Source organism: Euphorbia lathyris, chromosome 1, assembly GCF_963576675.1.
Source record: "Euphorbia lathyris chromosome 1, ddEupLath1.1, whole genome shotgun sequence".
Lineage (NCBI taxonomy): Eukaryota > Viridiplantae > Streptophyta > Magnoliopsida > Malpighiales > Euphorbiaceae > Euphorbia > Euphorbia lathyris.
In genome coordinates, this window is record NC_088910.1 from 70367444 (window position 1) to 70395152 (window position 27709).

General features: G+C 36.0%; 1 protein-coding gene and 1 non-coding gene across 2 annotated transcripts; both read left to right on the forward strand.

The window, feature by feature from the left end:
* Positions 1-1761: 1761 nt before the first annotated feature.
* Positions 1762-1868, forward strand: LOC136216143 (small nucleolar RNA R71). The gene has a single exon (XR_010683136.1). It is a non-coding gene; the product is annotated as a small nucleolar RNA R71 (small nucleolar RNA).
* Positions 1869-17124: 15256 nt separating this feature from the next.
* LOC136201344 (subtilisin-like protease SBT2.2) lies at positions 17125-24982 on the forward strand. Its single transcript, XM_065991997.1, has 10 exons — positions 17125-17779; positions 17995-18148; positions 18272-18669; positions 18929-19024; positions 19726-19798; positions 20305-20587; positions 22905-23236; positions 23417-23687; positions 23780-24061; positions 24373-24982. The coding sequence occupies exons 1-10, from the start codon at positions 17556-17558 to the stop codon at positions 24798-24800; spliced, it is 2541 nt and encodes an 846-aa protein (XP_065848069.1). The 5' UTR covers positions 17125-17555; the 3' UTR covers positions 24801-24982.
* Positions 24983-27709: the final 2727 nt, after the last annotated feature.

A 27709-nucleotide genomic window follows, 5' to 3' on the forward strand; every position in this document is an offset into this window, starting at 1 on the left:
TCTCGTAAAATTTTCAAAAATCCCGTTTTTATTGCCTTTTTAAATTTCATTATAGAGATGACTTGTGGGTTAGGACTCAATGCTTTTGTTTAATACGAACCTTGGCTTTGCATAAATTCCATAACTTCGAAATCAAGTCTTAAATTTCTTAATTAAACCGATCCTTTATTTTTCGATGTATTTACCTTTGACGACAAATAACGGAACTTTTAATTATTGTCCGTAGAAGGTAGTGTGTTGGGTGATTTATGAGCCAATAAATGAATTCAATTATTTTTGTTTATTTTATTTTTATTTTTGTTTTTGGTAGTGCAAAACAAACTGTAAGTGCGGGGTTGCACGGCCCTCCGCGGGATTAAAATGATGTGTATTCCAAAGACCTCGCAAAAGAAATGAAAACAAAAACAAAAGAAAAATAAAGATGGAATTAAAGAGAAACAAGGACCTTAGAGGTCTGTTTTTACGCGAGGCGTACCCAAGGGGGCGCTCCGCGTAAGATAGGTATTTTGTGTGATTTTCGGGCAGAGACTCGGATATGCGGGGCGTGCCCAGAGGGGAGAGGGGCGCTCCGCGTAATCCGAGTTTCCGGCCAATGTGTAAAATAGAAGGTGGTTCACGCGGGGCTAGCCGAAAGAGGCGCTCCGCGTGAACCTTATTTTTGAAATGAGCAAAAACTTGATGAAGGGAAATAACTGGAAAAACGTATATGATACATATAGATAAAAAGTTTGGAGAATGCAAACCAGGGCTACGTTTATAGTCGGAGTAGCTCGACTTTCTCGGCGGGTGTGCTTATTGCAAGATATCCGAACCGGAGCCCGATGGATCCGAGTTGTGACTGTTAAGAAGAGTTATTGCTTGTCTGAATTCTCTATTCTTAGCCTGCGGGTTTTGCTCGGTATTGGTTGGGAGAGTTCCTAGTTGTCTCTCCTATTGTTGTCGGTTTAAATGAGTCACTTGGTGACTTAAATCCCTGCAAAACACTTCATTGTCAGCAAGATGGGTTAGAATGTCCTTTAACAAGGAAGTTACCGATTGGCCTTGTACGTTATTGGGAGGTTGGGCATTCCGACCTCTAGGGGCGCTTTGGGATTGCCCTAGCCCGTGCTCCTTATATTCTTGGTGGAACTCGGGTGGGGGCCTCAATACGTTATTGTTATTACCGTATGACAGGTTAGGATGTTGGTATCGAGGTCTCCACCCGTTATCGTTATTATTGTGGTGGTTAGGATAGGAGTTTGAGTTAGAGTTGTACCTTTGGTTACCTCCTACATAACTTAATGGTTCTGCTGTCCGGTCCATCCGAAATTCGGATGATTTCTGGTGGCTGGATTGTATGTATTGGAATAAGGATTTGGTGGGTTCCTCTAGTTGTATCCAGCATAATCACATTGTTCCTGCTCACCTTTTCCTTGTTTGACTCTAGGGCAGTTGATGTTGAAGTGAGGCCCTCTACAAAAATCACATACATCATGAAATTGTGGTTCACTATGGATGGATGATACATTAATTTTGTTGAGCTGCCTGGCAAGCTGTTCCATCTGGGTGGTCAGGCTGGAAACTACATCACCATCTCTCGTCTTCTTCCCTTCACTCCTAGCTGAGTGCCAATTATAACTTGTGCTTACCACCTTTTCAATAAGGTCATACAAGGCTTGTGGTTCAAGATCCTCGGGATTACCATTTGCAATGGATTGAATCTGGATTTTGTACGTATTAGTGACTCCATTGTAGAAATTCTGCACTTGCATCCACATGGGGATGCCATGAGTTGGTACCCTTCTTAACAGCTCCTTGTACCTTTCCCATGCTTCTGCCAAAGACTCATCCTCTTCTTGTACAAAGCAGGACACCTCATTTCTGAGTTTGATAGCCTGTCTTGGTGGAAAGTGTTTCATCAGAAATGCACTGGCCATGTCTTGCCAGGTTGCAATAGACCCTGGCTGCAAGTTCTTTAGCCAGTTCTTTGCTTTATCCTTAAGAGAAAAAGGAAACAGCTTCAGCCTTATCACGTCATCGGCAACTCCTCTGTTCGATCAGAAGGTGTTACACATGGTAACAAATTCTTGTATATGTGCGTTTGGATCTTCAGTGGGGTACCCATTAAATTGCACGGATGCTTGTAACATCTGTATCATGGATGCTTTTACTTTGAACATGTTGTTCCCTTCGTTAGGCATCACAATGCATGATGAGTGCCCTTCCATGGTAGGTCTGGAATAATCCCTGATTCTCATGACTGGTGGATTATTGTTTTCACCTCCTTCTTGATTAGGTTGTTCTGGTATTCTTCCAGCCATTCTTCTTTCCCTCTGTCTTTCTATTTGTCTTGCTCGTCGAGCTGCTTCTTGGTTTCTTCTACATGATCTTTCTAACTCAAGATCGATAGGAAAACTGGTGGTCCAGCTCTACGTATAGACAGTAAAAAAAATATTTTGGCTGCACTATTTAACAAATAGATTAAAAACATATTGTTTCACAGAAATCTTCAGATAAACTTTGTTGCTTTCAATCCCCGGCAACGGCGCCAAAAACTTATTGTCCTCAAAACAGACTCTAGCAAGTGCACTAGATACAAGTAATAAAATGATAAGTAGAGTATCGTCTCCTCAGGGGTTGATGACCAAATTTTACTAGAAAAACCTTGCAGAACAGGGTGTTCGTGGTGTGTGATTTTCTTTAGTTGAGAAATGATTTGATCTGGTGACTAGAAATACTAAAGTTAAATATTCAATCTCAGGCAATGTGTTTTGGGTAATGATAAAAAGAGAGCACAGGCTAAGCCAGAGCGGAACATGTTACTTTCAGCCTCTAACATTCTATTTATTCATGAATAACATAAAGTGAAGTCAAGGTCTCTGCTTTAAAGCTCACTTAAGTCAACTTCCGTGTGTTCTTAAGATTCTAAGATTTACTACAACCTTAAGCGTCCTTAATGTTGGTTCTTTCTTGCATTACGAGCGAAATAGCATTTCTATTTAGAAAACCCTTGATACAATCCCCTTATATTCCTATTTCGGGTCTTGGACGTTTGATAAAAAGATCCGTGAAGATGAAAGCAGTTCCCGATCATTCATCATTCACTAAGATACATGCATATAATCATGAGAATAAAAACTTTATCAAACACAACAACATGTATTATCATTCATTCATAAAAAGGAAAATAGATAACTTACATAACCAGCCCTTGCTGGCCTAACCGGTTCAAAACAACTACTCACTCATGTTGCAAAGTGAACAGCCAAAGTTATATCCAAGAACCTCCATGGAAGGAGTCAGCTTTTTTTTCTTTGAGAGCTTCTCTCTCAAAAATGTTTAGTACCCAAAATTATCTCCCAAAAAGTATATCTTTTCTTTCCCTCAATTACCGATATAAATAGGAGGAAAAAAGATATAGAGTACACAAAATATACTATAATATTACAAATTGGAAAGATTGTTCAAAAGATGGGATATTGTTTCGGTGCTTAAAGTGGTGGTATAATGTTTGACTCTCGAACACTCAAGAGTCGATAGGTCTTGTCATCATGCTTCTTCTAGCCGCCCATTCCTGTCAGCTCCCTCACGTCACTGTCCGTCATCATAATGCAGCATTATCCGCTGGATCAAAGCAAGCTCCTCTCCTCTTGGCAGTTGCAAACAGGCTGTATAACAACCTTTTTGACTTTATCAATTCAAATCTGCATAAAACACAAATTAGTCCTTCATTTAATCAAGAATAAACTTATATTAACCCTAATTTATCACAAATGGTATGTTTAAATATAGTCATTTTCGTGCCTAACACTCATCTTGCCTGGTATTGTCCTGGAGGAGATGTCGAAGGTCACTGAGTTTGACCTCTTCGATCTCATCACACCGCCTACTGAGTGCATTTACCTTTTTGTTACATCATTTGACTAGTGAGTAAAGATCACTCGGTGCATTTATCATTTCACTCCTAAGCACATGAAGAGTTATTACCTCAGTAGTTTGTTCCTCGTTGTCTGATGCGTAGGAGGGTTCACCCTTTTCAGAAACACAAGGCTCAACAAACTCATCAGCCATGAAGCAGATGTTTGCTGACTCAATGGCACCAGCTTTAGAGGATGATGACTCATCACTATCACTCCAGGTGGCCACCATTGCCTTCTTGCCATTTCTTTTATCTTTCTTGAGAGTAGGGCAGTTTGATTTGATATGGCCAGGCTGATGACACTCGAAGCTGGTGATTGGCTTTGAGCTCTCCTTTCTACCTTTGATGTCGTTGTGCTCAATTTTGTACTTGTCATACTTCTGGAATGGCTTCTTACCATATTTTTCATTCTTCCGGAATTGCCTCTTCATCTTTCTGGTGAACATGGCCATTTCTTCATCATTTGACGAGCTATCGTTAGTGGAGTCTGCTTTCATGACAAGAGATTTTTGCTTCTTGTCCTCAGACTTTTCCTTGACATCGAAATTCTTCATTGAGATCTCATGAGTCAGTAGATATCCAATGAGCTCATCATACTTGTAGGTGGTCAGGTCTTGAGCTTCCTCAATGACAGTTTTCTTTGCTTGTCAGCTCTTAGGAAGGCTTCTCAGTATTTTCTTGACTTGCTCCTCTTCAGAGAAGTTCTTGCCAAGTCTCTTGAGCTTATTGATTATGTTGGTGAATCTTGAGTTCATCTCAGAGATGCCTTCACCTTCGTTCATTTCGAACAGCTCATACAGCCTCATCAACTGATTCACCTTTGATTCTTTGACCTTGCTGGTTCCCTCATAGGTGACCTCTAGCTTCTTCCAGATTTCTTATGCTGACTCACAACCTGAAATTTTATTGTACTCTGCAGCATCTAGAGCACAATGAAGCATATTTATAACCGAGGCATGGTTTTGCAATTTTTTGAGGTCACCCTCAGTCCACTTTGCCTCTTCCTTGGCAACTTTTACGTTGTCAATAGTTTCATAAGGAACAAATGGGCATTGGACTATTGCTAGCCATGCACTCTTGTTTGTTGCCTGAATGAAATTTTTCATCGTGTTCTTCCAAAAGGTATAGTTTGACCTAAAGAACATGGGAGGCCTAGAGATAGATAAACCCTCAGGTAGTATCTGAGTTGTTTCATTTCCAAGAAGGAAATGAGTGTTGTTTGCAGCCATTACAAGGATCAACTCAAGATAGTTTTATCTTGTGCGTTGAGCTACTAAGCTCTGATATCACTTGTTGGTCCCGTGTAATGTGAGAGAATTAGTTCCAATGGGGACGTTAGGAACTAATTCAAAATTTTTCTCCTTGAGCTGAGTTTCTTTTTCGAACTAAGACTTTTCACTTAGTCGTTTAGCACAGTGGTACTGAGTAAGATAAGAGGCAGCTTTAGTTAACTAGTAACTAAGGCTATTTCTACCGTTGAGTCAGGAGATAGCACTAAAGTTTATTCCTGAACTCAGTACTCAAGCCACACAACTCAGTATATATATTTTAACGTTTTACTAGGCAAAATTCAAAGCAAACAGATAAGGAGTTAAGAGCTTAGAAATTGTTACTCAGTAGATTTATCCTGGTTCAGCCTCCTACCTACGTCTAGTCCCCGGAATCCTTCCAAGCTTTAATCCACTACTGAGCTCTTTCAGGTAGAGCACAAACCTCTTACAATAGTCATTGAGTACAAAGAGTACCTTCCTTTATATCCTATACCCAATACTATTTCTACCATTGAGTGCTATAATCGAGCAACTCAGTATCTCCTTCTACTCTTTAGAAATGATAAAGATTTGTTCTAAATATAAAGAACACTTTAGATGATTTTACAATCTAGACTTTTACACAAAATAAGAGTGAGTGTAATATTTCTTTGCTTTGCTTTGGCACAGAACTTCAAATATCAATGTGGTCAGCGTTTCGACTTGATGAAGATTTGCATCAGATGAAGCAAATGAGAGGCCTATTTATAGTGACATCTGAGGCACCGATTATTTCAAATTTCGAAATAACCGTTGGAGGGAAACGACTTGCTGTCGCTTTCACTCGTCAGTACTCAGTGTCTTCGGCCAATGAGAACGTTGCCTTTTCTATCTAATTCAGGTGACAGGTACTTCCGGTCGGTAAGCATCAGATTATCTCTCTACTTATGGTAAAGTCTTCTAGACAGCTTTCTGTGACATCTTAATCTTTCCCAAAGTGGAATAGCTTTGTCTCGAAGTTGTTCAGGTCAACTGCTGACCTGTCTTCTATCCGTTCGACTCAGCAACTTCAGCATGAAGTTGTTAGGAATGCCTTCTGGATCCTTCTTCCTGCTGGGCCACATTCTTCACATGACTTGGATCTGTTGACTTGGGCTTTGACCTTCTCTTGTGGGATTTTGGACCTTGGTCTTTAATGTCTTTTAATTCTTATCAATTTAAATACTCAACATTGAACAAATACATTAGTAGTAAATAAATCAAAGCATTTAAATTTAATGTGTTGGAATATTTTATCATAGGAATTTAAATCTAATTTATATAATTTTGTCAAATCAAAATCATTGTGGAAATGTGTTTCAACATTGTTCGGTCTAAACTTCAAGAAAAAAAAATCCTTGGACATCCCAAATACATTATGATCAATCTTGGTCATACACAAAAAAAAGAAAAAAGAAAAAAAGTAGAAAAGCTATGAACAGAAAGTATGCTCTTCAAACTCCAATAAATGCTCGTTCCCTTTAATTATCACTTCCTAAATTTATGCCATCTTTGTTATTTTTAGTGCTAAACCTCTTAACCTACCCTTAACCTTAACCTCATCACAACCCGATTTTAAGACTGTTTTTGATATTGTTAGAGTCAAGTAGCAAAGTAAATGTACTCGAATGAACGTGAAAACTCACCATAACTTTAAGCAAGAACAAAAGCTAAGAGTTAAACATTTAAGCCACCTAAATATTATGTGTGATTGAGTGAACAACCATTATTGAGGTGTTTATTTGACTATCCCTTAAGCTCGTTTAACTAACATGCATCGTTTCTTAAAAGTATGACATATGCTAATTGAACTAAAGCTTTTGGACATTGCGTCTCTATTTATCTCTTGAATATATGCAATTACAACTGCTTGTGTTGTATCGGACACTTAGTCAAAATCAGGAGGTTTTTCTAGTTCGACTAGTCACTTACAAGTTTGATTCTTAGTTTACTTGGGGATAAGTAAAGTTTTAAGTATGAGGAGGTTTGATATGGGTGAAAAATCCCTATCTTTTAGTACGTTTATTTGGGTGTTTTTATACCAATTCCAATAAATTAATGTCAATTTCCCATGCTTTATTTCACTTTTATCAATTGTTTAGTTTTTAGTTCGCTTTTAGCACTTTTATCACTTTTATGTAGTTTTATGTCATTTTGAATAAAATAATGCCAAGTTAATCACTCACCTAAACTTTCCTTCAGTCTTTTGGGCTAGCTGATTCACCAAATATCATTACAAATTAATTTTGTACTTAAAACCTAAGTTTGGTGAATCAATTTAGCCTTAGAACTAATGTTTTTGGAGTTTTTAGTATGATGTTGCAGGTGAAATGTGGAAAGGGCAAGATTGTCCAACACTTAAAAGAGGGAAATTCACGTTTGGGGACCCTTGGGGGCCAACTCGACGAGCTAGCCCATCATTGGGTCCAGCTCGACGAGCTGGACCTACGAATGAGTCATTAACAACTGATTCCAACCCTTTATGTAATGGGATTTCAACCTATATCTTCCTATTTTGAATTGTAACGTTAACTTAGGCATTTATGGCCTATTTTATCCTATAAATAGGTTGTACTTCAATTTGTAAAGCATCCATTGTCAATTGCAAAAAGCTCTGTAACCCTTGAGAATTCATGCTCCAATCCTCCATTTGCCATTGAAGCTCCAGGAAGTTTCTTCCATCTGCGCTCAAGGATTCTCAAGTTCATCCTCCAATCTCAGAAAGATGATTGCTTGAGTTGACAGTTTTCAAAAAGGGATTTCTACCCTCTTAGTATCTGTTAGCTTTGAGATCCTTCCTATGAATTCTGAGTTGGTTGTTTCTATGACAAATTGATTTCCATCTTTAATATAATTTCAATATTGATTTCTATTGCATTTTTACCTATCTTTTTATGCTTTTACTTAAATTGAATTAATTCATTCAAAAGTCCAAATATATAAATTCAGATGTCTATAGATATTGACAACATCCACAGTAAAACACTACGCCAAATAGCCTCTCAGACGAAGGTTAAAAATCGTCATCCCGCAAGATATAAATCTGTCATGGAGCTCACTGCTGTCTAATGCACCTTCAGACGACAGTTGGGTTATGTCATGTGAAGGCACGACATATGACATTATCCTATTTGCGTACTTGTCATATTACTCTTGTTACGATGAATCTTATTTATTACTACCGTCACCTTTAATATCATCACATGACATACTAATAATTAAAAACGTCAAGTAGACGTATGGGAAATTGACATATTGAATTTGCGATGACAGTTCGTATAGTAATTTCTGCCATTCTAGCTTGTTTTAGATGGCATAGGTCTTAATCAATCATGTCAATAGATTTATTTTCAGATGACAGATTCGTTTATTTTAATTTCTTTTTATTGTTGTTTAGATGATATTTTTTAAAAATAAAATGTCACTTTTTGCCTTCTTCTTCGTATGAATTTTTGGTTTTTACCTGAATAATGAAACATACTCAAATGAACATGAAATTTTGTATATTAATGGTTTTAATTTTATTAGAGATCAATGCTCATAATCTGTTTACATTTGTACACATAAATTTCTGAATTAAAAAAAAATAAGCAATACATATCCACTTTCTGAAACAAATCGATCTTGATGTATCTCCATATCTTGAAGTCATCATTAGGCCTATAATCCCAAAGTCTTGATATCTGCAAAACCCAAAGCAGGTCATTAATACACTAACATCATTACACAAAACCCTAAACGCACTAAGGACCTTTCCCCTTTCATGACCTTTCAGCCACTATCATATCAATATAAATAATAAGTATTTCAATCATTCTGTTCCAGTCAATCCATACATTCAACCCAGAAAACTTACATTGTATAATGGCTCCCATTGCAAGTGTTCAGGAATAGGTAATTTCTGACCTTATGGGAATTGTACCTGGAGAACCCAGGGTGGCTTCTGGCCATCGAAGGTATTACATTGTCAATCCATATTTTCTTCTTTAACTCTTCCTGATTTCTTCTTTCTACTTGTAATGATTCTTCTTATCTTTGATGATAACAGGTCCTATGGATGATAACTTCTTAAAATGGGCGGTCAGAATAAAAGGCCCCCAATACACCCTATATGAAAGGGGTGTATTTCAAATCAGAATCAGCTACCCTTTGGAGTTCCCAAACATACCTCCAACAGTAATATTAACTTATCTCATTAAGATATATGAACCTACATGACATTGTATACACATACACCAATCAATGTATCCTCTTATTCTCAGTTTCATTTCTGGAATAAAATCTATCATCTTAACATGGCTCATGAAGGGATGATTAATCTTCCCCGTCTCCTTACTCACCCTCCCTATCCCACTGCCACGGTATAGATATGCCACGATTTATCTAGTTCATTTGATAAAAACTTAATCATGTTTATGATCTAATTATTCTATGCATTTTGTAGCTGTTGTGACACATATATGATCTACTACTACAACCCCACACTGAGCACCATTTCCTGCGTAAGAAGAAGTTGCTGAGCAATACCTCAGCAACAGGGCAGATTATGATGGGCTCGCATGGAGATGGACTGAGGAGCATGCATTGTGGATATGAGCTCCAAATGTGGAGAATCGAAAGGCAACCCTTATCCCCCCCCTTTTGTAATATAACATAGAGCTTGCTACTCAGTTCATATGTATATGTATATTCAAGTCATATCAAAAGACAACTTATCGTTTGCAAGCCATATCAGAACATGCAAGTAGCCTAAATTGACCCTTTACTACATGCTTCATACATGCTCAATGACCATTTTACAATGTTTTGCCACTTGGATTATACTCGTTGAACAATGAACATGGTAAAGAAGTTTATGATGCTGTCACCACAAGAGACTCTCTTTGTGCTGAATGCATGTTGAATGCTTTTGTTTACGATAGCAAGCCAAGTGAAAAGGAACATCGTAAGAGTATGGCCAATCATATGCTTTATACACATACACATATTCAATCAGTTCTAGCTTCCTAAACAGTTCTATCCAACACCACAAGTTTGCGATGTTGTCACCATAAGTTCAAAACTTGTGCTGGTAGCATCAAAAACCCATCATCGTTCTGAATGGTTTCAATCAGATAACAAGCCAAGTGGAAGATATATCGTAAACCTATCTCAGCATCACCCACAACAACGTCATACATGTAACCAATCAGTTCAAACCAACATAACAATATATATACTCAATAAGTGAAAGAAATCTTCCCATATCACAATGAACATTCATAGTTTTAGACTAAGCCTAGTCAGTTACATGCCCAATGAACATTCATACACATACTCAATAAGTTCTAGCTTCAAAAACAGAACATCAAACATAAACATGCTTCATACACATACACACACTCAATCAGTTCTAGCAGTATAGCTCGTAGGTATAAGAGTATGGCCAATCACAATGAACATTCATAGCTTTAGACTGTGCCTAATCATCTACATGCCCAATGAACATTCATACACATACTCAATGAGTTCTAGCTTCCAAAATAGAACATCAAACATAAACATGCTTCATACACATACACATACTCAATCAGTTCTAGCAGTGTAGCTCGTAGGTATAAGAGTATGGCCAATCACAATGAACATTTATAGCTTTAGACTATGCCTAATTAGCTACATGCCCAATGAACATTCATACACATACTCAATCAGTTCTAGCTTCCTAAACAGTTCTATCCAACCAATCAGTTCATACCAATCATTTCATATCAATATAACTCACATTCATATCAATCACTTCATACATGGTTAAGGTATTCAACCAATCAGTTAATAGCAGTGCACATACATAACCCTTTATGATATATTTACCACTTGGATTGTACTCGTTGAAAAGTGAGCACAGTTGTAGACACCGGGGTCGGAGGACCGATGAAGAAAAATTATAAAAAGGGATCCAAATCAGTTGATTAAAATAAATATTGTGTCAATAAAAATAATAAATAAAAACGTTGTTCGAAGGAACCGTGGAGACCGGCTTGATCGAATTCGGAAATCAAATCGAGATGACGGGCGAATCGGTTCCACGAATGAAATCTTAAATCGTCTCGCCGAGTTCGGGGTATTTCATGCCATTTTCTTATTAATTTTCTTATTAATAAAATATCGGGTCGATAAGGGTTTTTTTTAGCATTCGAACAATCCAAAAAAATATATATAGTTTTGTAAAAATATCGATTTTATAAAAGCTAATTTTCTAAAAATCAGTTTTGATGAAAATCATTATTGATTTTGGTTAATTTTAGGTGTATTTTATTTATTTAAATATTTATTTTTATTTTTATTTTCTATTATATATCTAAACGCGGCCCCGTCAGGAGCCGCTGGGGGCTGGGCCGCCCAGGCCCAACCCCATGGCACTTGGCATTCGGCCAAGTGCATTTTGCTGCACTTGGTCGAATGCCAAGTGCATTCTTTATTTATTATTTTAAAAAAAAAAATAATAATAAGATATTATTAAGCCAAATTAGCTTACCATTGGCTCTAAGTCAAGGGTAAGCTAATTTAGCTTTGCTGGGAGCCTACCCTTAGGCTCAAAGCCAAGGAAATTTAATTGTTAAGGATCCATGCCTATAAATAGGATGAAGCCTAATGCATTTGGGAGGAAGAAATTAGACCCGAACTCCTGAAAAAATTCAATGAGATCCGAATTTGCCTAAAACCCAAAAAACACGACTCTAAAACACGATCAATCGACTTGATTTGGACTCCATTACCAATTAAGAGGTAACAATCTGAGGAACTAGACCCATTTAATTCTTTATTTATTTTTTTTATCATTCAAATTTATTAATTTCATTTCCGTTTTGCATTTGAATAAGTATTTGGTTATGATTTTGAAATAAAAACTTCGTTTTAAATCCCAATACGAACCGTGACCTGATTTAGGGGTAGTTCGGGATTTAAACGTCGTAGATCCGCGTATTTATAAATGTTTTGAACCGTTATTTTCAATAAAACATCGTTTTTGGAATTCCCCATTACAAACTATGACCCGGTTTGGGTAGTTTGGGGTCAAAACGATAGTATATAGTAGATCTACCATTTTTCATTAAATCTGAAAGTTAGGGACTGCTTTTGAGATTATGCCTTTTTTTTGTCACAAATGGCAGTTTAGTGACGGATTTTCCGTCAGTAAATCTGTCAGAATCTCTAAATGTCTCCTATTGCGTTTTTGTTTTGTTTTATCTAATGGTTAATACATAGTTTTCTTCACTTAAGTATATATATAAATACTAATTATTCTATATTTGTTAGATCCACTCATATATATATATATATATACATGTATATAAATGTTGGCTATTTAATATTTACATACTACATTTTTATTCTTTTATTTTAAATGTGTATATGGACATAGTGAGCCTCTTTTTATTATTTTCTTCTAGTGATATAAATATACATATATTATTTCTATTTTCATTTTAATTTTTAATTCTTTCATTTTCGTTATTAACCTATAGTTTGCGAAAAGCATGTAAATTAACGAGGTTTTGAAACGTACCTAAATCGTCCTAACGACAATTAAGGCACGAACCATGTAAATAAATGGGTTTTTTCGGGAGAGAGATTAGTTTAGACACGATGTAATTTATGCTTTTACTTCTCTTCTCCCCTCTCTCTCACGATATTATTCATATAAAATGGGTGATTCTTTGAAAACAAAGTGGCTTTCATAAATATGCTCAAACGGTTTTCAAAATAAGAAAGAAAAGGTTTCAAATGAATTTTAAACTTAAAGAAATATGCGATTAGTCTGTTAGCGCCTAAGGTGTTAAGTAGGAGGCCGGTGGTTCAGAACCGGGCGATGTCGGGGAGCCTAGTAGCCTTTCTTCGGAAAGGAGCCGGCCTTCTCAGCTCGTACCTAATTTCCCGAACCCTCACCGGTCTCCCGCAAAGGATCAGTGTTTATTTCCTATTCGTGGGTGGCGACTCTTCCATACTCCGAGCTCTGGTCCTGCTGAGCAGCTTGATTCCTCGATTGGTTGCTTTCGGTGCCAATCACAGCATCTGTCGTCAACGGTGTCTACCCCCGGGTCTTCCGGGTGAAGCTTGACACCTACAACGGTGATGAAGTTTGCGATGCTGTAACCATAAGTTCATAACTTATGCTGATAGCATCAAAAATCCATCACCATTCTGAATGGTTTCAATCAGATAACAAGCCAAGTGGAAGATATATCGTAAACCTATCTCAACATCACCCACAACAACATCATACATGCAACCAATCAGTTCAAACCAACATAACAATATATATATATATATATATATGCACACTAAATAAGTGAAAGAAATCTTCCCATATGCTAAAGGCATGAACTGATTGACAATCTCTTCAGACAGTCTTCCCATGTACTTAAGCATTCTTATTATCCCTGCGAATATTATGTTAAAATAAAAAAGAATCAGATGAGTTCATAACATTTTCAGCATCACGCACTATATTGCCCTAGGTTAAAAAAGATAAAGACCCAAGCTTTTCATTAGTGAATCTACCAATAAATACAATAAAATTAGTGTATCTAAGCGAGAGATCTAACATTTTCAACAAAAGGTCTGAAAATTAATAGATCCTTATTCCAGCTGCTGAAATCCACATACACAAGAGTAAATCAGATGAGGAAAAGATAGATTAAGGAATAATGAAACTCTAATACATCCAGGAACAAAAAAATATGGCTTACTAGTACCGTGTTTCGATCTCACTCCCAATGATTGCACGTAGAAAGCAAACATGGAGATAGAGAGGGATGAGAGGGATGAAGATGGAGAAACCTAAAATGGTGTTTGGGATGAGAGAGAGGGGTTTATATATGAGCTGTGAAATTTCAGTCAAACGATTGAGCGATTAAATCTGGTATATGTTTTAGTTGGCCGCGTAAGTGAAATTTCATTTGCCTTTTTTTTTTTGTTTTCCGCATACAATGACAGTCATTTATTACAAGTGTCATCTGATGAGCAAGTAATTTTAACGAAAACGCGCGTTTTCTTTGAATGACAAAATTGTGTCATCGGAAGGCCACATGTGAATCGAGCGTGTTTTCAATTAAGCTTTTAAATGACATAATTTTAATATATTGTCACGAAAAATAATCAGACGACACAAAAACAAATGTCTGTCATATATCTTGTGTCATGTGAAAGAAAAATGGCATAGTGAAAGGACCCAAATTCCTGAACCTTAGAGCTAGTTATGGCTTATAATAAAGGAATTGCGTGCCAGGGACCCTAGAAGGATAAGTCGGTTTAATTGTTTTAAGTTTATGCAAATTCAGATTAAGGTACTAATTATTTTGTTCATCATATTGAATTTGTGTTATCGTATCATTCCATAACATTATGGAGTATATGTTTTGCTTTGGATCAACCTAGGAGTAGAATAACTTAGAACAAACCCAAAATCAACGTTTCCACTGCCTAGATAACATATGAAGCCTAGTAGTTTGGTACTTGCAGTATAAATCATGCGGATTCGATACATGGACTTGTGAGCCTTTGAGCGTTAGCTCGGGGCACATCAATGCAGCAAATGGCCAAGGAGATATGAGACTCTAAAGCTCAAGAGGAGGTATATGGATATGACCTGCATGAATATGGCATTCATGGCATTTCTTCGCCCATTCCACACAGTCTGTTTGCATTGTAAGCCGAAAAAAACCCTATCGGAAAACTGATAGGTGTGAATCGTATATATCAATTAAGAGCAAGGGGACTATATCGTACCAAGTAGTAAATGTTCCAAAGAATGGTATCGATCCCATATAGATTAGTTTCAATTTCCTAACCGTACTAAAATTCTATGCTAACTAAGGATTGAATTATTTGAAGTTTGGTTCCTCACTTTTAATTACTAAACTAATACTAGAAAGCAAAGAAAGAATATTCGGTTGTCTTATGAATGAGTGAAACGGCTAACATTTCGGACCCCTGTATTAACTACTATGGATTAATTCGTGTATGTTGTGTGTATAAAAAATAACTTAAGATGGTATCTTCCCTAATTAAGACAATAATCTCGGCCTAAGACTATTAACTCTATTCCTAACACTCTTAGGCTGATGCTTGGTTAAGGAGTTTTATGGGAGAGCTTGTCATGAATTGGCAATGGTGGAAACTATTCCTCTAGAATCCACACTTTATATAGAAGCTTTGACGCATGTCTCCACCTTTTAACTGCGGAAAAGATCACATGGCCACTTCTCATTGGAAGGAAGCTTGTCTTCTCTAGGCGACACTCCTTTTGATGCTACAAAAGTATTAATGGTGACACTTCTTATTTTAAGAAGAACGATTGAAGATAAATTTTACAAAATGATGGGTTCTGGAGCACTTGCAATCTTGCCATTGGGTAAACATATCCTCTCAAGGAACCTCAATGAGGATATGACATTCTATCTTGTTTAGGAGGTCTTTTAGCGTGCGTAGATAGCTTTGCCTCATAAGGAATCTTACCTCTCTTAGAGTCAATTCCTTATTAGGATTGAGAGTCAGATTTCTCATAATTAGATTAAGAGTCTCCACTTCTATATACAAAGGGTACTATTTTCTCTTTACATATTTCTTATAGATTAGAACTGACTTGAGTATCTGGGAGTTCCCAACTAGAACCTAGCGAAGCTTTGTTTTTACAGGTTTAATGGAGTTGTCTTGACGGACATCCACTCTTTATCTATATTTTGAGATTACAATCTAGATCTTTTCAAACAGATAACCAAACTCTTAATAGTGGAAATTATTATAAACTAATATAAGTTAGAAGTAATTGAGTGAAATTATTATGGTTTGAATAATTAAACATTAGAGAGATACCTTTCATTGTTTAATCATTATTACTATAAGGGTAATTAATTTATTAGTCCCTATATTTTGACAAAACACACTGTTTAGTCCCTGTATTTTCAAAAACACATGGTAAGGTCCCTAACCTTTTTCTCAGTGAACTGTTTAGTCCTTCCGCCTGTTTGTTACATTTTTTTACCGTTTATGACTTCGGAAATGACTAAATTACCCTTTACTATTTACCTTCAAACTTCAGAAGAGTAATCCAATTTAGAAGAAGAAGCTATTTGCATGGAGAACAATAAAAAGAACAGACTCAACGCTTACGAATTTGAACGATTAAGAAGAAAATTAAGAACAAGAACACTCAAAGTTGATTTCAGATGCATTAGGAAAGCAAAATAAAGGAAAAGAAGAACACAAATCCAAATTGACTAACAGCATCTTCATGAGAGTCTAACGGCAGGGACTAAACAGTTCACCAAGAAAAACATTAGGGACTAAACAGTTCATCGAGAAAAACGTTAGGAACTTTAGTGTGTGTTTTTGAAAATACAGGGACTAAACAGTATGTTTTGTCAAAATATAGGGACTAATAAATTAATTACCCTTACTATAATAACATGTTTGTTAAAGAAGAAAAATAAAGTAGTAATGTAATGTAAGGTTGAATTGTGCTTAATTATTGTTAATACTGTAGTTTGTTTTATTTTAATTTTGTAAGTGTATTATTTTATATGTCCAAGGTGGAATTGATTAGGTATAGAGACAGGAAAGAGGTCACGGGTATCCCACCCCACCTACAAATTAGAACGTTGGAATGGAATGGACATAATTCACCGATATAAAGCTAAATTTCCTGTTTCATCCTTTCATTTTCAAATCATTTTCCTACCTTTCTCTTTCATTTCATAATTTGTTTTTTTTCTATTAACATATTTTAGAATCTATCTATGATTTGTTTTTTTCTTTGAAAAGAAATCTATCTATGTTTTAAAGATTAATTATCCGAATAGTTAAAACTTAACCTTTAATATATATACAAATATGTTTTTTAATATGAGAATTTTATTTGTTTAATAGGAATGGATTTATTATCTTTGATCAAATGTAGGGAAAAAAACAGAAGAGTCCAGAAAAGGAAAAAACAAAAGAAACGTTCGTTTTTCCTAAGCTTGTATTTTCTTTAGCTTTAGATATAACTAAACGTTCTATATTCGCAGCATCCAAGAAAGTTGCAGATGCTTTCTATATATTTTACTCTCTCTCTCTCTTCACAACTCAAAAGGGAAGTGAACACCTTTCTTCCACTAAAACCCCATCCCATCTCCTGTTTTGCAGGCAGGCAGGCAGCATTTCTTTAATTCTCCATCCAATGGAGGAGGTTTAATGGGCATCTATACCTTCTTATATGCACACAGGTGTTTCCAATTTCCGCTAAAGCCTCTCTTTGACGGGCAACTCTTGCTTTAGAGATATAAGGTGCCATTGTTTATATTGCTTTCTCGGATTTTGGGTTTAAGCTTCAATTCAGCTGTTTGGTAATGGAGACCATTTCCTGGTTGCATTTACTGGTTGTTATTTGCTTGGGGATATTTGTGGGCATTTCTTCTCAGGATGATTCTGATTCTGATTCTGATTCATCTGTGTACATTGTTACCCTTAAGCAATTTCCTGCTGTTCATTACTACGAACAAGATCTCAAAAAGGAAACTAACATGTTCAAGCACACTCCTTCTGGAAGACGAAATAGAATTCATAGACCACGGTACACCTTTTTATTATTTCTTTTTTTTCTACTTGACTTTGTTGCACTATGAAACTTTGTGCTTCTATTCTATGTAATCCTAGTAGTAACACAAAAGCAAAATGCTCAAATGACTGTCTAAAGTTTCAACTATTATGGGCTTCTCATCTGGAGATTGTCTAACAGGGAATTGAGCTTGACATATAAAGCTTTTGATTATCCTTTTTCCATTTTAGGAACAAATCAAGCTCCGATCGGACATCTGGTTCTTATATAGCTAGAGTTCATGATTCATTATTGAGGAGGACACTTAAGGGAGAGAAATATCTGAAGCTGTACAGTTATCATCATTTGATCAATGGATTTGCTGTTCTGGTTACCCCACAACAGGTAAATACATCATCATTACTCATGCTATAACGATAATTATGCTGGTAACCATATTCATACGGAAATAAAGTTGATCTCATACGTATTCTTATAAGAAAATATGTTATTCTCGTCAATTCTTAGGCTGACAAACTTGGGAGGAGGAGAGAAGTGGCAAATGTGGTTCTGGATTACTCTGTTAGAACAGCGACTACTCACACTCCACAGTTCTTGGGTCTTCCAAAAGGGGCATGGGTCAAAGAAGGGGGATATGAATCTGCTGGGGAGGGAATTGTCATTGGGTTCATTGATACCGGCATTGATCCTACCCACCCTAGCTTTGCAGATGATGTATCTGACCACCTGTATCCAGTCCCTACTCATTTTTCTGGTGTTTGTGAGGTTACTCGAGATTTCCCTTCTGGTTCTTGCAATAGGAAGCTTATTGCAGCTCGCCATTTTGCAGCATCCGCTATCACCAGGGGAATTTTCAATTCTACTGAAGATTACGCATCACCCTTTGATGGTGATGGACATGGCACGTGAGTTTCGTTATGCATTTGATTGCTCTGAGTGGGATCCACACTTAGAACTTTATTTTCAATCTTTCATTTTATTAATCCCATTACATGAGGTACCATCCATCCTTAGATTGATCGTGAGTTCAACACCCAGCACCTCCTACCACTTCTACATAATAAATAATTAAATAAATAAATTTTGTTTTAAGTTGTTTTCACCATCTATGATGATATAACGATTGTTCAAAATAAAGCTAATCAAGCTTATATTGATTTACAGGCATACCGCCTCTGTTGCTGCAGGTAACCATGGGATTCCTGTAATTGTTGCAGGGCATCACTTTGGAAATGCTAGTGGGATGGCTCCTCGTTCACAGTAATTCTTACTTTCTATATCCTCCTCCTTTTCTAACAATTTTATATACCTGCTATCCGATAAAATCTTTTTAGTGAAAGCAATTCGCAAAATGTTGCTAACTCGATATGCATTTAGTATCACCATGTATAGGTCACAAGCTTGCACTAAGTAGTATGCTAGTGAAAGGCTTGTTATGGGAAAACAATTTTAGTTTATTATGGAGCAGAAAATGACACTGTTGTATTTTATTTAATACTCATTCCTTAGCTTGATGAAGTTGTATGTTTTAAGGAGGAAATGTTGTGTCAAAATAATGAAGGAAAGTATAAATAAAATATAGACATAGGCCTTCATATATTTGATTTGTCAACATATTGCCTGGTGTTATAGTGTTATCATCTTTTGTGTAACTTTCTCACATGAGCCAAAATATTGAACTGATCAAGCATTTCCTGCAATTCATTATTAGTGTCCAAATCATGGCTCCACTCCATGGAGACTGAAAATTTTCAGGATAGAGTAGTAGATAGTTCTGTAGTCCCTTCCTGATGAACTATGAGATAGCGGACTATTAGGTATTCGTATTTCTTAAAAAGATATAGCGGATTCTCATAGTTTCAACTTTATTCTTGCAAACTGCACTTAAAGAAAACTGGAGATGTTAGATAACATCTTGAATAGTTTTGTTTACCTAATTGATGAAAGGCCACCTTTTGCAGTATTGCTATATACAAGGCACTCTATAAGAGTTTTGGAGGCTTTGCTGCCGATGTTGTTGCTGCAATAGACCAGGTAACTATAATTAGTATGTTTTTGCAAAAGCGCACACTGATACATAAAAAATTTGAAACAAAATTAACATTTACCAAGAAATTCATCAATTTGTCTTATTTTATGCAACTTCTATATCTGGTTTTTGCTTACATCTAGGATTTTTTTTTATACCTATTTGCTTTGATTTTCGAACCTGGTACCAGAGTGACTCAAGTTTAATGTCTTATTCCAAGGCCATACTGCTTGGGAACACACGCTGCTTCTCAATTTTTATTTGATGCCTGACCAAATCTGACTTCCTAAATTCCCTGAGTTTCTTTACATTTTCTTTCAGAAAAATTGTTTACATGGTTGTGTGAATTTCATCTACCTTCAAAATAATTTAACTTGATAAACAAAATTAGCCAATTTTGACCAGCTTGCTGTTCATACATACACACATATATATATATATATATATATATATATATATATATATATATATGGACTTTGTAATCATTAATGATGTTCATATGAATTTATAGGCAGCTCAGGATGGGGTTGACATTATAAGTTTATCAATCACTCCCAACAGGCGTCCTCCTGGTCTTGCAACATTCTTTAATCCGATAGACATGGCTTTGCTCTCAGCTGTCAGGGGTGGCATATTTGTTGTGCAAGCAGCAGGCAATACCGGACCATCTCCCAAGAGCATGTCTTCCTTCAGTCCATGGATCTTTACTGTTGGTGCTGCTTCTCATGACAGAGAGTACACCAACTCAATAGTTCTTGGCAACAATCTCACCATTACCGGAGTTGGACTTGCACGTGAGTTATTTATTTATTTATTTTCTATGTAACTGCATTTCTTTTGGAATAATAATAATTATAAGAACAATATATTGAAGAGGTAAAAGGAGATTAGAAAGCAATCTTAAATGGTAGAATATGTAACCAATTAAAGACAAGTCTCGAGTTTGATTCCTATTGTACATAACAAACTTTAATTGGGAGAGGAGCCACGGGCAAAAGGTTTGTAATCAACATCAAATCAGTCAATGGGATTCACTAATAAAAACTAGTAGAGTAAGTATACAGTAAATAATCATTACTGCCTAGATGGTTCACATTTCCATAGAAGTATCCATGTAAACTACTCACTTGGATGAATGATGATATTCATTTACAAAACTAATATGCCATCATAGACCTAATATACAGTAAAACCTCTATATAGGAATACTCTATATAAGAATAACCTCTATTTTTTTATAAAAAAACTTGATCCCAACTTAGGCCAGTCATAAATAGGAATAACCTCCCAAACGTTATTTGTTATACACTTTTCAAGTTCCACCTTTAGAAATTATGCCTCCATATAGTAATAATTATATATTTATATGTATATATTAAGAATTCAAACTAAACAATAAAATATTAAAAAAAAAACTATTGAAATTATCTATCAGTTGGAAACCCAAATTACAACTTGAAATTATAAATATTTAATATTCTCATGGATGTTTACATTTTTCCCATAAAACTCTTTCAATTATCTATATATTGAAAACCTAAACTCTAAATTGAAATTCTAAATATTTAATTTATTCCATTAATGTCTATTGTTATACATTATATAAACACCATGCATGCCTATGATAATCTTAACCAATTTCAAGTGATATTATTTTTGAGAAATTTTATTATACCAAACTCTATTTAGTAATAACCTCCCAATTGTTATATAAATAGTCCGGTCCCAAGTGTATTCCTATATAGAGGTTTTATATATATATATATATTTTTATCATTTCTCTTTTGCATCTGTTCCTATTCGCTTTTTCATTACCACCTCCGGCACCTCCATTTTTGTTTGTTAATTCAACCAACCTAGGATGAGAGAACCAGGTGATCGAGTACTGTTGCTACTTTTCATGCTCTTTCATCAACTACTGCCCCTTCATATGGGATGTCCACTATCTATACTATTAATGATACTGGAGGGACAATAACCTTCACTGTCGTCTTTTCTAGTTTCTTTCTGTCTCCAAGGATTTGGAGTTCTTACCACATTGATGACAATGCTGTGTTCCCCAAACAAGATTCTTTCTGGAGAGACTTCCCCAATCTTCATTATGATTTATGGTGACAAGTGGATTTGCATGTCCTTTCTTAGATACAAGGCACTATTTGATTTGACATTCCATGTAGTCTTGTATAAAAGTAAGCTCTCAAAAGTACATCCCACCTTAGTTTGAACCTGAACTGCGTTCTAAAACTTGAAAAATTGCACCTGGTCAAATGCTGGACTGAAAACTCCATATCCTTACGTATGAGATCAACACTAGTATTCAAATAAATCAACAGGCGTCACCTGGTGTACAATCAATTTGAATATTATCAGTCAACCAACGAAACAATGATATGCCAGAAATTTTTTTTTTTTTCATACTGATTTTCTTGATGAGTAGTAGAAAGAAAGTTGCATGCTAGTTGGATGTGCAGTTCACTCTACCCATTTCCAAGGAATCACAATGATCAATATTGCATACTATGTGAAGATGCATCGCAACAACCTGACCCAGCTCTTTATTTTAAGAATGATATGTATATGTATGTAGACGGCTTTTTACTTGAGTAGAATTTTTTTTTTGGGTCTAGAAGTTCTACTTTAAAAGAATTTGATGACAGTCTTCTATGGAGCAATTAGGGCTTGGACTTAGCAGACCTTCTGGCGTATCGCTGTTTCATCTAGCTTATATAAGAATTTGTGATTGGAACTTTTTCTGACATTTTTTTTTTCTAAATTAGGCCCATTTGTTTGTCTGAAAATATTGTGTTTTGAAAAATAAAATATTTTTACAACACCGGAAAAAGGGAAGAAGTGGTGGGTGACTATTATTTTTGAAAAGGGTAAGACAGAAATGGAGTGTATGGTTCCAAAAGCTTTACTTCATATACTTTTCTGTTGACAAACCTAAATCTGTCTGTTGACTTATTTTCCTAAACAAACAAATACAGGAAATTCAAGAAAATATTTTCATGCACAATATTTTCCGACAAACAAATGGAGGGTGTTATATTTTAGTCTAAAATCTGTACACTTAGTTCTGTAGAGTGAGACTAACATGCAACTTTTCTTCAGCGGGAACAGATAAAGATACTATGTACAAGCTGATATCTGCATCTCATGCTTTGAACAATAACCAGACAGTTTCAACTGATATGTATGTGGGTGAATGCCAAGATTCCAGTAGCTTTGATCAGGATCTAGTGCAAGGAAACCTCTTGATATGTAGTTATTCAATTCGATTTGTGCTTGGTCTCTCCACCATCAAACAAGCCTTAGAAGCGGCAAAAAACCTCAGTGCTGCTGGTGTTGTGTTTTATATGGACCCATATGTGATTGGTTTCCGGCTTAATCCAATTCCAATGAGGATACCTGGCATCATACTTGCATCTCCTGATGATTCTAAGGTGAAGGTTCTGTCTTCCAGTTACAGCAAATGCATTTTGCTTTTTCTTTTTTCTTAGTTTTGTAAATGAATCCATGTACAGGCATTTCCTTTTAGTTTTCTTACTTCATGTGTCTGACATCCTGGGCTCCTCTTGAGCAGGCATTCATGAGTTGATTTGCTTTCCTCAAATTTGTGGCAGGTTTTACTTAAGTACTACAATTCGTCGCTGGAAATAGATCAGTTCACGAAGAAAATCATTAAATTCGGAGGAGTTGCAAGAATTTCAGGTGGAATGAAAGCTAACTATAGTAATTCTGCTCCTGCGATTATGTTCTACTCTGCTAGAGGACCAGATCCAGAAGACAGTTTCCTTGATGATGCTGACATTTTGAAACCCAACGTTGTAGCTCCAGGAAATTCTATATGGGCTGCTTGGAGTACTCTTGGAACCGATTCAGTAGAATTCCAAGGTATATGTGTACAGAAATAGCAACAATTTTAGTTTGTGATTCCGCATAAGCTTTAGGTAAACTGACCTTACTTTATGAACATACTCCTCTAGGTGAGAGCTTTGCCATGATGTCTGGTACTAGCATGGCTGCTCCTCATGTTGCTGGCCTTGCTGCACTGGTTAAGCAGAAGTTCCCCAGTTTCACTCCTGCGGCAGTAGCCTCTGCACTCTCCACAACAGCTTCTTTATATGATAAGAATGGTGGCCCCATAATGGCTCAACGTGCGTATGCCAATCCCGAACAAAATCAATCTCCAGCAACACCATTTGATATGGGCAGTGGTTTTGTGAATGCAACTGCAGCTTTGGATCCTGGTCTGATATTTTATTCCAGTGAGTCTTTTTACCGAATATAAAATTTCATGCTCATTTATCATACTACCATATAGCTTTTTTGTGGAAATCTAACAATTATAATGATTATGCTTTTGTGTCGAAAACAATATTGAAAAATGAGAAACTGTGAGTTATGACTGCTCATTGATGTATTTTAGAATGAGAATGAAATGACAAAGATAAAATTAAGTGAACAAGGACAGACATTGTTTTTTGTTTTTTTTTTTTTTTTGTTCTTCATGAGCTTGAAGTGCTCAGTAAACTTAAGCATTTTAATGTAGCTTGATTCCACGCATATTGTATTTCAGGTTATGATGAATATATGTCATTTCTGTGTGGCATTAATGGTTCTGGTCCGGTGGTCTTCAACTACACGGGACAAAACTGTTGGAACTATAACACCACAATCAATGGTGTTAACCTGAACTTGCCCTCAATAACACTTGCAAAGTTAGATCAGTATACAACAGTCCAAAGAACACTGACTAGCATTGCTGGGAATGAAAGCTATAATGTTGGTTGGAGTGCGCCTTATGGGGTGTCCGTAAAGGTGGCTCCAACCCACTTCTCTATTGGAAGTGGGGAGAAGCAAGTCCTGAATATAAGTTTCAATGCAACAATGAACAACTCTGTAGCTAGCTATGGAAGGATTGGGCTTTTTGGAAATCAAGGGCATGTTCTCAACATTCCTTTGGCAGTAATTCAAAAATTTTCGTATAAGGTCACTAATGGCTGAGGATGGAGAGCTGGTGATTTAATTTTCTTTTTTCTCATTTGTTTGTAACGAGTCTTTTTTTTTGTGTGTGTGTATTCTGTAATTTTCTCCTTGCTTGTAAGATTTATTAACCAATTTTTTAATTCATTATCATGTAAATGCCAAAGCATTTGTGATATAATATGATTGATTATTGAGGCTCAGGGCTTCTCTCTCTATATATATATGAAACACCAAATGGGTTAATAGTAATTCATGGGTGATGGGTATTTGGTTTTCCAAATCATACATGGACTTTTTCTAAGTGCAGATTGGCTATGTGTTTGTGTTGTAAGATGTGGGGATTAAACCCTAATTAAAGTGAATAAATAAATAAGTTCACGAGTTATCTCTTGAAACGCAGAATCTATTTATGTTGATTGTAGTAGAAGACCGAACTTTAATTGTGTATGGGTGACGAACAGACTATACCAAAGCACATCGAGAGGAGAGACGATGATCTATGAATTAAGAACGAGGTCAATGATCCAGTCGCAGTCCTAGCTTTCTTTATAACTAAGTCTGTTTTCTTACATAGAATTGGATAAGTGGTAATAGGCGGATTGCTTACCATAAGTAAATTAAATGGAGGAGCGAAAGGTTTTATTCTGTTCATCGTATCAGAGGTTATGTTCTTTTTTGCTTTTTTTTGGGCTTTTTTTTTCTCCGTAATCAGTCCTTTCATTTACGATCAACATTTTCTCGAGTAGCAGGAGTATGCGACAACATGTTTCAATGTGAGAGATCTTCTGTAACGAGATATAACAATGGGAATCCTCGCGGAACACTTGCTTTCTTCATATCTATTATCATTAACCCGTCTTCGCCAAGCAACCAAACTGGGAAAGCTAAGCTGAGATAGTAGGGTGAGGGAGCTAGCGGAGATCGTACCGATTGATTCTTCGTCAATCAAATCAAGTCGGGAGTTGGTACCAGGCTGGGAACTGATACAGAGAGGGTGGCGACGACGACACAAAGGGAGGAGAGGGAAAGAGCTTTTTTTTCCTCATATCTATACTATATATAATAGCGGAAACAGAGAGAATTTACAAGAAGTGTTTCAGAGGCATTTTCGCTTAGTTGGCACCGTAGGAGCAAAAAGAATAAATAAGTAAATGAGTTTTAATTATCTCTGTATCATGAGTACTATATTAATGCATTATTTATTGTCAATTACTAACCCATTAATTAAAGTAATAAAAGAAAGTAAGAGTTACAGGAATATAAAAAAACAAACCGAAGGAAATTCAAAAGTCACAAATAAACCTTTTTTTTTATTAAAAGGTAGAGAACAGGGAAAAGGAAGCCCGGGAGATACCAACAAGGTTGGGACCTCCAAACAACAACCCCCGAACCCAAATCAATAAAAAGAATAAAAAATACAAATAAAGTCAAAGAGAGGTAAGACTAAGCGAACCGATACAAGTCTCTGTCGTTACAATTGTCCCACATATAACTAGAACAGAAATGAGGATGTGAGTCCCACCAGTGAGATTCTGAATTGATCCTGCCAAAATTGGCAAGCGCATCTGCAACCTGATTACCTTTCCGAAAAACGTGTGACCCAACGAAATGCATTTCTCGAAGCAAGGTGTGAATCCATAAGCTTCTAATGCTGCTTCTAGGGGGGCTGATAAGTCGGCATGACGAAGTAGAGATACCACATAGGTCGCCCTTATTGTAGGCCAAACGAATTGCAAAAAGCGTAGCAGAGAGTTCCACGATATGCACTATGGAACAAGTAGCCGGAAAAGCAAAAGAACCCACTATGTGCCCAGCAGAATCCCGAAACACACCTCCACAACCGGCATTGACAGTGGTAACAGAAGCATCCGAATTAATTTTGATCCAGCCAGGCAGAGGAGCAGACTAGTGGACCGGTAGAATCCTAGGCCCATGGGACCGACGAGGCAACAACTGCAGCGAGTGGAGCAGATCAAGTTCAACCGTTGAGTTCCAAACAGAGCTGAATGACAGAAGATCAGTCCGGCGAATTTGAAGCCAAAGAAGACTCAACGCAGAATCACAAATAAACCTTTATATAAGGCATGATATATAGTATTCCATCATTATATTTATTGGCCACTGAAAATCAAAGACCTCAACGACCTTTAATTTTTTATTATGTATTAGTTTTGTTCTGAATCGTATAATTTTGTTCATACTTCATTAAGAGATTCAGATTTATTTAGGAACGATTTCAATTGATAAACTGTATTAATAGCATTTTTTTTCAAGAATTGAGAGAATTTAGACTATGACATCTTCAATTGAAGAAATGCGATGGAAATAGAAGATGCATAAACAATTGAAAATGGGAAAAGCAAATATGTCAAAAATTACAGGAAATCGTTATGTTTCCGAAGGTAAGTATTTGATTTTTTTTTTCCATATGTAGTAGTTATTTTGTTCTCAATTATGTTATTCGACACATCTCGTTGCCTTATCTATGTTTTTTTTTCAAAATGACGAAATAAAGATTTTGTATATTTTCATTATTTTTTAGTATAAGTTGCTAGGCGTAATCGTTTCGATTGTTATCTCTAACTAAAATTTGGATTTATATAAATTCAATTGTTAGGTTTAATTAGAGTTTAGATTAATTTTCCAAATTGTGAACCTGGTGAAGTCCACTGATTTTTTTAGTTTGCGTTTATCTAACTCATATGGATTGATTTTTTTTATTTTTATGCATTTTTGGTACGAATAGATATAAAGTTTCATGCGAAAGTTGTTTATTGAAGTTAGAGACATATTGAAGAAAATAATTAACGAGATGTTGAAATATTATACTTCCAATGAAATTTATTTTGATTATAAATCGTGTTTTGTCATGATTACCATTCTATGTTTCTTTCTTATTTTTAGTGATAGATTCTATATCTATACTA

What these genes read in the sequence shown, in the direction of transcription:
- LOC136201344 (XM_065991997.1), top strand. Translation starts at nt 17,556, where the DNA reads ATGGAGACCATTTCCTGGTTGCATTTACTGGTTGTTATTTGCTTGGGG. An exon ending in TTCTGGTTACCCCACAACAG is followed by an intron (nt 18,149 to 18,271) that starts GTAAATACATCA and finishes GTCAATTCTTAG; the next exon opens with GCTGACAAACTTGGGAGGAG. An exon ending in TACCGGAGTTGGACTTGCAC is followed by an intron (nt 20,588 to 22,904) that starts GTGAGTTATTTA and finishes ACTTTTCTTCAG; the next exon opens with CGGGAACAGATAAAGATACT.